At 40.5% G+C, this 16,810-nt stretch overlaps 1 protein-coding gene across 2 annotated transcripts in view; it reads left to right on the top strand.

The window, feature by feature from the left end:
* Positions 1-16,560, top strand: part of TOX (thymocyte selection associated high mobility group box) — a 365,646-nt gene extending 349,086 nt beyond the window's left edge. For both annotated transcript variants that reach the window (XM_086965783.1, XM_086965782.1), the window contains 3 exons: positions 1,008-1,385; positions 11,136-11,287; positions 14,825-16,560. In XM_086965783.1, coding sequence (XP_086821909.1) covers positions 1,008-1,385; positions 11,136-11,287; positions 14,825-14,861 — 567 coding nt within the window. In that variant the 3' untranslated portion in view covers positions 14,862-16,560. The remainder of the gene's footprint in view (positions 1-1,007; positions 1,386-11,135; positions 11,288-14,824) is intronic.
* Positions 16,561-16,810: the final 250 nt, after the last annotated feature.

The following is a 16,810-nucleotide window of genomic DNA, read 5'->3' as shown; positions in this document are numbered from 1 at the left end:
TGGATTTAACACTAGCCCTGGAAATTAAAGTATTTTCCATTGTCATCTAAATCAGGCCTCCATTCAGGAGCCAGCATACAGAGGTTCAAGTGCAGAAACTCACAGTAAATATGTGAAACCCTGCCGTTGTACTGTTGAAAGTCCCAAAGGGCATTACTTGTCCACATTTGATTAAATGAGACTAGCGTTTTTATCAAGATTCTATCCTTTACTGAAGGACGGAAGCTATACTTTTGGAGTCCCTTATACATTCCATCTTATATCCATTTGTATCCGTATCATCGAAAGCAGTATGCCAGTACTCTTACTGGTAAGTGTTCGAGGATAGATATACTGTCTTGTGTTTTTAGCCAAGCAGAAGCAATACCAAGTTGGAACTAAGGACCTTATTACAATAGTGGTCGTACGGCCACCAACATGCCGTCTGTGTGGTCCAACCGCCGACAGCCCTTTGGTCCGACCGCTGGATTACAGTCCCGACAATGGAACCCACAGTGGTTTGGGGAAAGATGGCCGCCTCATCCAGGATCAGGAATCCCGACAGGGCAGCGGTCGGAATCGTATTCCTGAAAGGAAGCGGTGCTGTGGTAGGCACCACCATCGGGATTACGATATCCCTTTCCAAAAGCCTTTTCATATTGGGAAGGCTGCCGGGATAAGGAGCACTTGCCGACCGTCAGCACGGCAGTCTCATCGTAATGTGGTGGTCGGATCGCCACTTGCTTATCGCACAGTCTCCTGACTGCCGCAGAAGCGAACGGCAGTCCGACCACCCACAATCGTAATCTGCCCCTTTGTGTTTCTAGGTTAGAGATCAATGTAATTTTCGATAGTAGTTACCTGGGGTTCTTTTGATTGTCATTGTTATACCTACTTCCTCCACACCTCTCATGCAGGTACTTATATATATGCTTTTAACTGCAAAACTGTACTTTGATTAGTTTCAAAACAGAATTCTCTTAAACCTGTTTCCATTTAAAATGTTGTCTTATCTGTTATCTCAACAGAGTTACAGTGAACCTCCTGATGTTAAGACATCTCAAGCATCTCAAATGATGAATTCAAAGCAGTCCGTGTTTCATGGAGCAGTGCAGGCGCATTCGGCACTGTACCTCAATTCACCCTACCATCAGCAACAAGGAATGAATCACCACATATCCGCCATGCACCCCAGTCTCCCAAGAAGTATTGCCCCTAAACCCAACAATCAAATGCCAGTGACTGTTTCCATAGCCAACATGGCCGTATCTCCACCTCCTCCAATTCAGATGAGCCCACCACTTCACCAGCACCTAAGCATGCAGCATCAGCAGATGTCAATGCAGCACTCCCTGGGGAGCCAGCTTCAGATGCAGTCTGCTTTACATTCACCCACAATGTCGCAGGTTAGTTGTAGATCTCTGCTTGCATGATGTGTGTGGTTGGTTGGGCAGTTGAATGATGGGGTAAATGTGTCTATCTCAAAAAGAATGGCATCATTGGGAGGAGTGGGGTAACATTTTTATAATTCTTTCTAAGGTAGCTATTTTACTTTTCCTTCAGCTCAGTTTAATATTAAGCTGTTCAGTATCAAAAGGATATGTAGCCTCTCGCAGTTATCATTCTTTTATAGGATTAAAGTTCGAAACGTTCTTAGAATGTTGGTGCAAACAATGTGTTTCTGCTGCAAACTAATGACTGTATAATGTTTATAATAAGCGAACCAGCCTGTAACGGAGATCTTACAAGGAGGCAACGTAATCGTCTTGAGCTCAAAGTGCATCCTATTGTTCACAATGTGGCCGATGCGCACATTGTGCCAGGAACACAAAAGATATAATATTTATAGCTACATAAATTGGCAGAAATTACAATGGGCTATCTTCGTTTGCAATTTTTTGTTGGATCTGCCTCCGCCGGGTCAGCCTCCTTTTGTGGTAACTATGTGCACAAATCAGAATCTATCTCCAATATCAAGAACAGAAGGGAAATGTTTCTGCTTTAAAACATGAAGGAAAATGCACACAAATGTCAGCAAAAATGTACAAAGCTATTTCCGTACCTTTACCACAGTTGTTCATATGAACATATTTAAGGTGCTGTTTAGAGTTTTGGAATGCAGGACTTCTGCCAAAAAATGACAGACGTCCTCTCGGCCCTATTTACAGTAGTACGAAGTTATGCACTCTAAATAGACATTTAAAGTGAACGAGACATATTTTGGCAGATGTCCTGCATCCACCGATCTCGAAATAACCTCTTTAGTGTCAAAAGGTGGATTTTACAAGTGTTGGCATTCTGATAAACTGTAATACCCTAAGAGTGAGTGAGAATAATTTTAATGGGGTTTGTGGAAATCCTCTCTGTGTGTTTATAAGCACAATATACAGCTGTAATCCCAATGGCATATATCTGGGTTGTCAGTCTTATGCTAGATAAGGAGAAACCTAACAAGCATTGGCAAAGCCAATTGGCCGTGCCTTTGGAACCAATTGATTTTGCCAATGGTTTTAGCCATGCTGCACAGCATCTGTGATGCTGTGCGGTGTGGCTAAAATCGAAAATACCGAAAGTCTTTGACGAGATCACCCGTGCCATTCGCACGGATACGTGCACCTACAAAATGACACAGGTGTTTTTTAGATACTGAAGCGGGTTGGAACTGTAACTAAAAATAAAATAAAATGTGTGAAGGTTTTTTTTATGTAAGTGGGGAAAGGGGAGCGAAGGAATACAGTAGAGTTTGGGTGAACATCAAAGCAACACAGGGAAGTGTGGGGACAAACAGCAAAGCATCATGAGCAATGGTAGGAAGAAACGCTGAGCAAAACAGGAGGGCATGCGAAAGCAACGGGGGAAGCTGGAAGGGACGCAAATCAATGGTAGTAGGGCAGAAGTGAAAGCAACAAGGAGTTTGAGGGAAATCATCAAGGAGGAAGCATTGGGAGAAAGTACTGGGGAGAATCACACAAGCAAGTGGGAGGAGGCAGTAGTGGAAGCAGCAATGCCAGACAATCAAAGAGATTATAAAGAGGGAATGCTCCATGGGATGTGCACACTGAAGATTGGCAAGCTGGGTAGCAAATAAGAAGTAGATAAATGAGCATGACAAGGAAAGCCAATTAATGGTAACCAAAAGACGGGGTGCCAGCCCCTTGATGTTCACAGTAAGCCCCATTATGTCTTGCAACAGACAGCACATGTGCTGTCTAGTGGGCTAGACCTAAAAAGATGCATACCCTCATCCCTATAATGTAGCATGATTTATCCTTGGACAGCACCCCATGTGGAACGCAAGTCTTAGATGGCCTTGTTCAGGCTTTTTATTTGCCCTGTCTAGATGAGTCTTATATTACTGAGTGATTCTTCTTATTGGGGATGTGAAGCGCTTAATGGCTATAGTTAAATTGTGCTGAGGTGGATATTTGTGTTATAATATTTCCTCCACTGTCAGAAGATTAAAAACTGTACAAGGTTGATAACGACCACATTGCCTATTCCTTAGAGCCGACATGATTCTGACTGTTCGTTGACTAAACCCTTTCTAAGGCTTTCATCTCAGTGCTGTAGCCCTCCCACAGTCCCTTTCATCCCACATCCAAACATTAAGTATAATGTATGTGGAGTAACAGAATATGGTTATTTAATACCAGATGTTCTCCAGTGTTGTTGCATTGGAACAATAATGTTATATAATCTTGTTTGCTGTATCAAATATCAGGAAGTGTAAAGGGGAGTGGAGACCACTCATTAGTTCTACAGCATTTCACTTGACAACTGCAAACCGCAGAAGGATTATCTAATGCTCCTCCTTCTCATCCCATGTGGGGTACGTGGATGAATATAAGGTAAAAAACACAGCATATACGGGTGATCATACCATGAAGTGTAGACACATACTTTCATCACTGCCAGGTGGGCATGGATGCCATTCCATTAGCTCCATTGAGTGAGAGTTGTCATTAGTGACAGCCTACATCTCCTGTATTAGTATTCTGAAAGTGTTTTGCAGCAAGAGACTTGCAGGAGTAACTACCACTGATCTACCGCAGTTTTGGGATGTTGGGTTTTGTGGATATTCCGCCACGGCCGAGGTGCAATATCCACTGCCAACATAAGCGGAATTCCTACCAGCCAAATTATAACTCCGAGTCATTGTGCCATACAGTGGTAATTACGACAATATTAACTCGTCAATTCCTACTCTATGGCCAGAGGGACATTTGCAAAGATTCATTTTGCGATGACATTTTTTTTCAGGTAGAAATACATTACATTGCATGTCCTCAACAGCTAGGCTTTTTCTGCACCCTTTTGCTCCTCACCATATGAATTACAACTCTGGTGCACATTGGGAGTACATCCTCTGACAGTTTGTCCAGGAATCCATTTGAGAGATCTGTCAAGGGACTTCATATCTGTTTATAAAAGCTGTTACTGGATTACTTTGTGCCTCAGGGACCAGGCGAGGGCAGCATTCTTTTCATGCCAAACATTAAAGTCTAGATTTAAGTACCAAGTCCATCTGGATCTGTAACCACAGACATGCATTGCTCTGCAGTAATTGATGTGCTACTTATGTGACAAGTCACTGATGACTGAAAGAAGGTGACTATCCATATAGTGTGTTGTCTCAGTACAATGATTTTCAGATAGGGGAGCGCCCTGTGCCCCTTGTTGCCCTGTGAGATGGTCTTACTGAGTTATTGGTGATGGTACTAGAGAAGTTACTCTTCATTTTGGTGCGATCTTTGAACTCCCCCAATCATATATTGCAGAGTCTTTATATTTTGCAGCGTGTCAGTTGTGATAGACTCTTTGTAGATGGACAAGGGGTTATTATCCACTTAATAGGGTCGGCTGCTGTGCAACAGCAGATATAAAGATACCAGCAACGCTTATAAATTTGCATACACATTCTTAAAAAAACATTTATGAATTGCACCCTGAGAATGTAATCACCCCTTGTCCCTCAATTTGAAATTAAGAATCTGCTGCAAAATAATAGCAGTACTAGTTAAGCAAATTAGTTAAAACAATCTCATGGCAACCCGTAATTGCTTAAATTTCGACAGACCAATTGTACCAAACTGAAGGCCGGGAGCCATCAAGTTTGCTGTCCTATCAAGTGGGCGATGAGTGTCAGATACACACTCACACCTTTTGGATCATACAAGGCATATACCAAGTTTCTGAGAAAAAATATATGGTGTCTGGCTCTAAACACAATAAGAAACCTTGATGAAGTATAGAGACAGGTTTTCAGAAAGGTAGTCGAGAGACTAGAGAACTGCGTTTAGAGTTCACCTCGTTATTGGAGGGCTCCTGTGCAATCATGACCTTTTCTGCTCAGCCTTTTTCTCCTGACCTCGTCCTGACCTCTGCAATGCCTGTGCGGCCCTGAGGCTGCTCACTCTGTGTCCAAACCTCTTCTAGCTGAGGAGCAATATGGAGGACCCTCAGCTAAGGAGTGCTCCGACTCCATTGTCACGCATCTCTGTCCCTGCTAAGGGTGCTGTCAGCAATCGCTGCTGTCCCATGTCATGAGTCCCATATATATTTCTGCATACCAAAACATGCTTTTTTAAATTGTCTCTTCCTTCTCACTCATGCTCCTGATGCATTAAGGGTCTGACTAGGGAGAATTTGTACTACATTAGTACAAATTCACTGGTCTGCGGGTTTTTAAACACTTGCTCGTGAAGCGTGTTACTGCTCCTACCTTATTCTTCACCTGCCCTATGGTCTATCACACTCCGAAAAAGTGACTGATTACTTTCCCATTGCTTCTTTATTTATGTCATCTTATTTTTGTCGAGCATTCATTCCAAGGTGCCTTCATATCTGGGCCAATAGCACCGCAAAAGCCTATGTCAGGGAAATAATGAAGACGTAGACATCATAGGCTTTTCACAGTCAATCAGCCCTCCCTCCAAGAGGATGCAGGAGACAGACACGATTTGTTCTTCTCCCAAGTTCCTAGTCTAGGCATCACTGAATAGTCTGAACTCACTCATTCATGTTCCATCCCCAGTGAATTGCACACACAGGCCCTGATTAAGAAGGGCCAGCAGAGTAGACGTTAAGGATCCCACTCGGTAAAACCCAATAACCCTAGATTTCGATTTTATCGGATGCAATAATTATCACCTATTCTTAATTGTGTCCTTCAGAATTGGGCATAGAATGTGGAGTTTGTTTTGTTGGCACCAAAATCCGTACCCCAATAGGCATTATTCCCCTTTTAATTGTAGGTTTTATCTGCCTTTATTTAACAGGGGATGCGGCCTTTACCGAACACAGTAATTAACACTGCCATAATACCCGCACAACTCGTCATTTCCACACGCTAGCCAAATAAGAATTTGTGCAGGCGGTGTAATTATTTGGCCCATTCATCATTAGGGCCTTAGAAGATTGCCACGTTTCTCAGCATGCCAATCAACAAGGTGGAGCAAAACACAGAGGTAAATACCAGTAGTTGTATGGGCTTCTGAACAGTAGCACCATGACTCTTTGTATGTCTGCTACAGTAGTGTGTGTACATTACAACCCAATACAGTATTTGCTAGAATATGCTTCCGATGTGTGATGTGCAGGCCAGCAAACTGCTGGAGGGTAAATTTTTTTGAGTTGACAGGCACTGGCAAGGATCACTGTGCCAGAGTTAAAAATAGAAGCACAGAAAAGCCAAGTGACTTTGTGGTTCAACAAATAGCAGGTGCCAAATGTGCCCACTAGGGCAGCTCCTGCCCCCTCTTCAGGTTGATTCTGCAGCCATGAACCTCAGTGCCCAATAATAGACCCTGCTTCCACCTATCATTATACCATACCTCTCACCAGCATATGTCACTTTAACAGTATTACCAGAAGTGTGGCCATACTTGATTGGCTCCTTCTAGAAGCACATATCATCAGATTGCACTTCCGGGCCACCAAAGCCATCCACGCTGATAAACTCCACGTCTCTCATCGAACCGTGAAGTGTATAAAGACACCAAAATCAGTGAAACCAAAACCCTAGACCTCTTTCTTGTCAGGATTCAATGCCTTGTTTACTATTGCCTCCTCAAAACATATTCCCTTCCTTGCCAACTTTCTGATCCTTTGACACTGTAAGTACCACCACCCTAGGCTGATAGATATTTTTCCCCAAATCATCTTGTGAATCCTGGTTCTCTTGCCCGTTAGCATTGCTGATTGCTCCCTGTTCTAATTAAGATACTGCACTCCTGTATCCTCACAATTTATATCATTTATGTTTTTACGCTTGTGAAACTTGCATATATGAATGGTGAAAACAATTGCTGATATTTTGCCTGGTTTAGTTCAACCCACACTAAGCCAACGCATAAAATAACTGACGTAGTAAACTATACCATGCTCTACTGCATTGCTTTAGGTATGTCACCCTTGGGGGCATCTCGTTATTTATAGAATGCTAGGAGAGGTTACTTCTTAAGAGAGCTTTTTAGATGGTTTTGGAGGAAACACCGTTTGCAGATCATTCGAGAGGCCATATCACCTTGTCTTGTGTATTTAATGTCACAAAGATTACACAGTAAAGCAAAGTTGACCTGTTTTACTTTTCTAGAGCACAAATATTGGTGGTCTGCTAAAGTATTGGTGACAAGTCTATCACCCTTGCAAAAAGAAGGGAAAAGTGCTCTTCCCCGTGTAGTTATTAGCTGCCACGCTCTGTCTCTTTAATGCTGGCTCAGTTCTCTGGCAAGGCAATTCTGAGCAGTCACCAAGGGTATCTCCAACAGCATCAAATGTGACTCCATGATTAAGGAATGAGATGCCCAATGCATCTTCACAAAGGGCGCCAAAACCATTTCTTTGGTTGGATCAGCAATGGCCTCCATGTGATGGAAGCCACTTGGAGCTCAGAAAGATGTGTTGGATTAGATTTTCAACACCCCTACCTGCCACTTCCGTTTCAGCCAGCCAGGATGTGTCGAGGCACACCAGTAATTGGACTATTCCCAGCATCATTCTTATGAATTGTGTAAGTCGGGCGGAAGCAGGTGTATATATTCCAGAAGTGTGATTTACACTTAACATGAGGAATTTTATGTTTTGCTTCCAGCGGCCCCCTCCCCCAACTGCAGTTTATTTGATGCAATAAACATTGAAAAATGACTGTATGCGCACTCTCCTTTACTGCAGCAAAGCTCCGAATGAGGTCAGGGGAAAAATCATTAATATCTGTCAACTTCTTTTATAACCCAAAGGAAAAATCTTTGTATGATATTGCATGGACACATTTTCAATTTCCGTGCCTAATAAACAGTTTCTTTAGGATTTGGATGTAATTTCGAGGTTTTTTTTTTTAAATCACACGGAGAGTGATGAATAAATCACTTGCAAAGACAAACAACGTTGACGCCTGTTGAAAATACCTCTTCGGACAAGCAGGAAATGAAATTAGTTCCCAAAGATGTGTGGCGATGAAGATCGCGTTCACATCGGATGTGGGCTTCATATGACCTGCTGCAGTGGCATCACCAACCTGTGAAGGGTGCTGAAATCTAATTAAAGAGCCAATGTCCCTCCTGACATCAAATTAATCTTTATCAAGTTGGCATTTCTTTATTTCTGCCTGGCATGGAAAAATGACATTTTTTCATTCAATTCATGTAGCTAACAGTTGGCGAGGTTTCTTTTTCTTGAGCCTTGCTATCCAAACCCTTCGGCTCTGTTCAATTAGACCTCAGTAGCGTGCGTTTCTTGTGCATTATTTGCTGGTATATAGTATAAGTGATGTCTGTCTGTCTCAGTTACCGTTCTGTTGATGAACGGTGTGAATACTTATTGCACATACTTTTTTAGGGCCATGCGAGATTCCAACAGTTACTTTTGTGAATCACTGTTTCATGCAAGAACCATCAGGAATTGAATGGCCATGCAGTCTGTGTCAGGAGAAATATTGTAGGGTCATCATTTTAAGGCCACGAGGGGTTTAAACTCTGAAACTCTGTATGTGGAACATAGTGCGCTGTGCTAAACATAGCTCCTCTGAGTTATGGCCAAGTTTGCGCTTTATAAATACCACATGAATACAAACACACATACATGCATAAATACTAGCTAAGAAGCCGAGGATGACATACATAGGGGAAAAAAGTAGAAAGAGTACCATGGGCAATAATGCGAGGCATAATTTGATTGTAGTGGCCCGTCACACTTCCCTGGGACGGAGTGTCACTACACTTGCTACACCAATTATAGCTACACCAATGGAAAGGGACAGTGGCGGGAGATAAAGGGTATGTGGAACAGGCCATTAAAAAACAGGTAAGATGAACAGTGAGAAAGTTGTGTATGAAAGATACCTGTAACCACAGATTCCTCTCACCCTAGAGTACTCTCCAGGTGCAGTGCTTAATTTTTAAAAAAGAAAAAATGTTTTGCCTGGGCCATCGTCAGGAGTCCACCGCAGCTTGCACCAACCATTGCCATGGCCAGCGCTGCCAATAGCTGTACCCACACAACTACTAATCATCAAACCCCTGTTGTTCTGTTCATCTTTAAATTACACAAAGAGCGCCACCATGTGCCAGCTGTCATAAGCACCAGTGTTAACAATTAAGTGCTGGTGCCGAGCCCCGGAAACCACAGGCTCAAATTAAGAACTACCCAGGTCCCAGATTGGATATGTAAAAGTTTCTTCAGCAATGTTCAAGGGCACTGCTAGGTGGCGCAGTGCAGCGCTGCATTGGCTCCATACTACCCCGGAAGTGACAGAATGGAGTCACACATGGAACTAGTTCCTGTTTTACTGCACTTTCCTACGCTGATCCGGAGCTCCAGTCCTAATTCTGTTGGTCAGAGGCTTTTAGTGTGTGCCCTTCTTTGCAATGGCTTTGCTTTTTATCTGCATGGTTCATTATTAGTTTCAGTGAGCTCTTAGTATTATGTAACAATCTCCCTCCGTCTGGAAAACACCAGTTGTTAGTCTTGGTGTATATATTTTGAGCCAAGTACATGTCAGCCATTTATAATTCATTAGTTAAATAAAATCTGTGCTTTTTGCCTTTGCCGATGTATCTCAACTTGACATTGGTGAAAGTGTTTTTGGTAAATGGAAACGCATTTACACTTTGTGCTTTTTTAGGTTCTGTAAAAGGTAAAAAAGTTACTAAATATTGCTGGGTATACCCTGGGAATGTCCAATATTTTGCAGTATCGCTCAGTGCTTCTCAAGCAAAACAGTGGTCAATGGGCCCAAGCCAAGACACACCTCAAACGGCTAATTAAGTATGTTTGTTGGGCCCTTTGTACATCACTCAGACCTGAAAAACATCCTTTGATGATATATGAACATAAATGGGTCAATGAGTGAATTAGAGAACTATTAGATTGTGTACCACAGATGTGCCCAAGGAAACACCTCAGACATCACCACACAGCAGCTGATCAATGGAATCACACAGCAGTGCATATTCCAATACCAGTCAGTGTTATTTGCAGCTGTTCTTGCATTGCATAAAAATCACCTTCATAAAGCGCCGCAAAACAAATGGTTTTGGCTTGGAGTAACATTTCAATGCAACCCAATTATTAAATATGCATGCACTCCTGGTTTCTTCTGCATTGCCCTCCCCAGTTAGAGATGCCATACAGACTCCTTTTAATTGCATTAGTTCAGCTGCAAAGTTAGTGTGTTTTGGTTGAATTAGAGGTAGGTTGAAAAGAAATTCCAATAAAAAACAGCAGATGGTCCCTTTTTGATTGAATGAAGAGAAAGGCTTCTCAGAACAAAGCATGAATAGGTGCAGGCTAATAAAATACCCAGCCACCTGCTGCCTGTGTCTTTCAAAAAGATTCTGTTGCATATTCTGCAAACTAACTAATGGTGTCTCCCCAGCCCTGTTCGGAATGCGTGTACAAAGAGAGAGCTCTGCATTTGGCCATAGGTTGCTCTTCACGGATGTATATGCACGATTTATACACAGTGCCCTCCATGTATGAGCCTGAAAAACACACCACCCTGTTGTATCTTATAGTGGTACATCCGACTGTTTGTTTTCGAAATTGTAGAGCAGGTCCAGTTTCCTGGTTGCTCTCACTGTTTTTCATAGTTGCTTTTCTATACTTGTTAGTCAATTATCTAGGACTCTCATCTTACTGAATCTTCTTTTCATTTTCAGGGATTTAACCTTCATTCAGAATATCAGAATCTTATCAACCCAACATCTACAGCCGCGCAGGTTGTTACTCAAGCAATGGAATACGTTCGCGCGGGCTGCAGGAACCCTCCGGCACCGGCTGTGGACTGGAATAACGACTACTGCAGTAATGGGTAAGCAGTCGTCAAACGCCATTTTGTGTTGAAGTATTTGCATACACCACGTATTCATGGCTACTTTTCAGTAGAGGGCTTGGTCACGTATGGTTGGAAGCTTGCATGGCTCACAGCTATGTTTGCATGGGAGGAAACATGCATAGATCTTGGTCATGTCATAGTTCGTTTTCAGGAGAATGAAGTCAAAGAAGCAAATGTTATGACTTGAAAAGCAGTTTCAGAAATAATCTTGGGCTCCTTGTGAGGAACAACAGTGCCGTGAAGGTCAACCTGACATCCAAATCAGAAACATATTAACACATTTCTGAGTCACCACCGGATTCTAATTGATTCCTTCTCAAGTCCTCTTCCCTTTGTCAGGTTTTTCGAACAATCTTTACTGCTGCATGCCTCGAGCTGCCTGGATACTGCAGCCAGGAAGAAGAGGGAGGTAATGGGCTCACAAAGGTTTGCTTACCCAGCCCACTCCTTGTTGCTTATAAACATACATAACTATAGCTTTATCACCTTCCACACCCTGCGCAATGCAAACATCGCATTGGTAAATTATGTGAATGTATTGTGTTCATGTACATTGGGCAAGTGTGCCTATTTCCCTGACACTAGATGCTTAATATATGTATATAAGTAGTGTGTACACTGCACGTGTAGCATTAAGAATTGAGACCAACTTCTACAATTTGACGTTATTGATAAAGTGCAATTACAACAGTGTATTTTTTCCAAATGTCGACATTTTCTAAGTAATGGACAAGTGTTTCCACTTATTTTCTTTTCAAGACGTTTGAAATGTATCGGAGGGGATTTAAAAAGTGTGGCCTGAACATTTGTAAATATTTGTGAAGCTCCTAATAATATAATTATTTTGATCTGTGGCCCCAAATTTCACTGAATGATTTTGATCGTTTACATCCCCTGGAAACTCCAACATCCTTTACAATTATCCACTGTCTACATCTGTATGCATTATACAGTTGTGGCATAATCACGCATCTATGGTTTATGCTTAAATATGTGCATGTTTCATATAAAGCCTTTAGTAGTGACCAGTAGTTGGTAAATCCGATCTCACACAGTTTTATCACTAGATGTATGTGCCCAACAGAAAATATAGATAATAAATAAGTTGTGGTAACAAAGTTGATGTATGTAAATTCTACCTGCTTCTAAAGGTGGTGGTGGTGGTAACGACTGGCAGAATTACAGAGAAGGAATGCAGTAATATCTTGAATAATTATAGGCAGTGGTAAATGTAAAAAACAAAACATGGCTGGTCTATGTTATAACGTTTCCTTTTGCCTTGTAAGAATGCTTGGCATTGTTGACCTCTTCAATCTCTTTTAAATCTTTTACTCCCACACCGATGGAGAATATGTTTAAGGTTTGCCACCCTGGACAAACTATATCTCCACACGGTATGACACAAATGAAGTGATGGGAGGTAGTTTCACTCTTAAGGCTCCCTGCCCCTGAACTCTCCCCTTTGAGCAAGACTTCGGAAAGTATCTAGATGGAAAATGGCTTTGAACCCTTTTGTTAATAAGCCTGATGTTCATACTTTGTGGGTATTCATGTGATTTTGCACACCCCTCGTGCACATAAATTCAGATTCAGAGAATGAGGTTTTTCATTTTGTGTTAAAATACAATTCTCATTCATATTAGCACTACTTACTTGCCTAAATCAGTTTCCTATGTGCTAAATGTGCATATGCATCGTTGCAATTTCCATTTCTACTGATTCGCTTTACTAAAATGTGCCATTTGTGTGTGGCTATTGGCAGTGTTCTATATAACAATATGATTTCTCCTTTGGTGGTTAAACATATTAGTTGGATATAATTTATGGCGTGGTTTGTGTACATTTTTAATCATGCAAACCTTTTCTGGACATTTTCTGTGAATGTACTGATGTGTGAGGCCCAGGATTCAGGTTCTAATAATTACTATGGTATCTCATAATAGACAAAGTGGGAGTGATTTCTATGGAAGTGCATTGAAAACCTGGGGGCTTTCTGACCCCTGTTTGTAGTAAAGACTACAAGTGCAGTTTCTCTCATGTTGAAGATTGAGTAGAGATGCGCATTATTACTTCGTTTCTCATGGCAATTGGCAAAATCAAGTAGCTACAGGTCTCCGACATTGCATGGTAGTGTGCTTGGCTTCTGCATACCCATGAAGGCTCTAGTACTGTATCTGAAAAGATACTTTTGGAAACCAGGCCCATATTGTCTTACACATAGAACCAAAGCACCTATGTCTGATTGTTATGATAGGCCTATAAATCGATTATCAACCCGTAATTCAAACCTATGCAACTACATTTTTCAAAATCTAGGTCTCACAAAGCATTTCAAGACTGCAAAGATCCCAACGTGTCAATACATATATGACAAATATAGGTCCTCATATTGAGATCTGATGTATAGTAGTTAACTTTCCATCATTTATATATATTGATGTTATCATAAGTGATGGCCATTCAATTTGAACTTTCCTTATTATCATTTATATGATTCTTCAAATATTTATCTAATTGCTTTTGTTGGCTCTTACTATCAGCCATCGTTTTGGGTAAGCTCTTAGTTTTAGTGCATTTTATAATACCTTTTCCATTTTCCTTGTATATGTTTAATGCTAATGACTTTAAATATTAAATCATGGCATATCAATTATTTTATCCTAAAATTCGCCTGAAAGCTGGCCAAGAATTTGAAGTTAAACTTGGATCTGTGCTCCTTAAAATTCCTTCATAGGCCATTACAAGAATAATTTCCTGAGCTTCTGTACCCAGCCAGCACACCTATTTATTTGCTTCCACAAAGTCAAGTTTGCCTTTTTGTGACATTATTACTGCTAATGCTCAGTTGGTGTGAATAAATGTTAACAAATAAACATTAAATTGACCACAGTCCTAGCAGTAATGTATTGACTTTCAAGATTGTCTCAGTAGCCCATGCTAGTTGCAGACATATAAATGGGAAGGCCTTATCATATTGTGTAGGTAAAATGTTTACACTTTCGGTGGGATAAACCTGTCCTAACGTTTTCAGTATGGGCTTGGAGAAAGGTGACAAGCTGCATGTCAAAGTGGCATCGGGAATCCAAAACTGTGGGTTACCCATTCCAGAGCACATCAAAACAAAACTGTGGGCCTGATTTAGGTTTCGGCGGATGGGTTATTCCATCACAACGGTGACGGATATCCTGTCTTCCAAAATATAAATCCCATAGTATCCTGAGGCATTTATATTTCTGCAGATGGGATATCCGTCACCATTGTGACGTAGTAACCTGTCTGCCAAAATCTAAATCAGGCCCACAGTTTTGAAAGGGTCTGCCCTTTCAATGAATGATCCATAAGAATTGCTTGTCGCCTCAAGGATGTCCATTTAGTAGCAAAACGTACATGCTGGAATTTGATGTCTAAGAGTGTCTTAGCATTCATCCAGAGCTTGAGCTTGTTCTTAAAAAACTGCTGTCATAATCTTTTTCATAACATCTAGTGTTTTCTGTTTTGCTTCCTTTTATGCAGGAGTATGCAGAGAGACAAAGCACTGTACCTCACCTGAAAAGCTAAAGAAGAACTAACCTCTCCTTTCCACCGTGGGATGCAGGGAAGTCTTCACATCACAGCCTGCTTCAAGCAGTCATGGCAGTTTCTGCATTTTATTAGAAATACAAGTTGCTAAGCACTTAGGACAATTTTGAGCTTGTGGGTCACCCACTCTGAAAAAAATAGTCTTGCTTCTTTCTTTTTTTCAGAGATCCTCTGCAGGACAATGTTTTTCTTACTCTCTGAAGGAAACTTGGACCATTCAGATTTTTTTTTGCTGTGAAGTGCTGCGCTAGTAAACTGCCTTAGCAACTGTAGATGTCTTGGATAAAGTTCCTGGATTTTCCATTGGTTTTCATAATGGGTGTTTATATGAAACTACTAAAGACTTTTTAATGGCTTGATGTAGCACTCATAGCAAGTTTGTAAATAGCATCTATGTTCCACTCTCCTAGAGTATAAAACGTGAATGTTTTTTGTAGCTAAATTGTAATTTTAAACTGGATCATCCCAGTTTATTGATTTCACAAAAATCGGTTTAATTGGCAAACAAGGTTATGTTTACTTTGTTTTTAAAAACAGTGGACTAATAGGTCTATATTTTCAAGTATTTGGGAAAACAAGGTGGTAAGAAAAAATATTTGAATTAAATGATGTAAAATTGGCGTGTGTCTTATCAACAAAGAAATAAAGTGTGGGATTAAGGGGGAAAGAAAGCAAAAACACATTTATTTTGTATGGCATACAATTTGTTTTTTGTATCAATTCTTGTGTAATGGTTAGTAAACGTCATTTAAGTCCTCTTCTGTATAAAAACTGCCAAATGCTTACCTGGTATTTTATTGGATGTGGAAAACAGATTGGCGATGGCTAAATTATAACCTTGACATATGAATATGTATTATTGTTTCAACATACTGTGTCTGTATTTAATCTTTTTTTATGGAGCCTGTTGCGCCTATTTATGAAAAAATAAATATAGGTGTTTGTAAGTAACTTTGTTAGCATTTCAAACTTGTATGTTTCTTTGGCGTTTTTACTTTTGTTTGCAAAATACAACTCACGTGCACATCTGCTGGGAAACTTGATGAATTATTTTTTAATGTGACATGAATAAAGACAAAAACTGCTATTTTTTGGCAGAAAATTAAGGTTACTAGACTTTTATTTTGCCCGTTTTATTTTTTGTGATTACAGGTCCTAAAGAAAAATGGCAGCCATGTTTGTGGCATGTTGTTGTAATATAGTAACTATCAATGACAAAGTCTCGTAGTACGAAAAACATAAATTATATATTAAAACATCTAATTGTATTGTTATGTTGTTTGATTCTGCCAAAACGATGTCATATATATTTTCAGATGTAGAAACTTTGATTTGCTGATTGGATAGAAGTGAGTCAATCTAGCTATGTCTTTCATCTCTACTGATGGCAAGGTATTTTACAAATCTTCTGGCATGTTCGAAATTCTGAAGAAATTTCATGTTCTAATCACCCTTCAAACCACATTGTTCAGTTTAAATCCATGCAGTGCCCCTATTTAAAATGTTGGGAAAACTGAAAATGCTGTGTGCAAGACGTGTTACCATTCCACCATTGTTTCCAGTCATGTACAAATTTGTAGGAGAATATTATTGGGGCACTGGGTTGGCGCAATTTATTATTTTTTGTTATTAAATGAATTAATAAATGAGTCAATAATTACTTTCTTCAATGATGTAAGGTCTGAATTATTAGCTATATTGTCATATTCTTGTCATATACTCTAAGACATATCCTAAGTTTACAGCTAACAAATATATGTGTCTCAGACAGTGCCTAACTTCTACCAGTGGTTGCAGACTATGTGCTCTCATATCTAGACATGGGTATTTATGTTTTCTTGAGCAGATTTGTTACTCAAAACAAAAGAGAGAAATGCTGTAAAATGAAAAGGCAGTAAGGAGAGTAAGACAAAAACAGTG

The sequence above is a fragment of the Lissotriton vulgaris genome, chromosome 4_1 (genome assembly GCF_964263255.1).
Source record: "Lissotriton vulgaris chromosome 4_1, aLisVul1.2, whole genome shotgun sequence".
Lineage (NCBI taxonomy): Eukaryota > Metazoa > Chordata > Amphibia > Caudata > Salamandridae > Lissotriton > Lissotriton vulgaris.
This window is presented reverse-complemented; position numbering and strand designations above follow the sequence as displayed.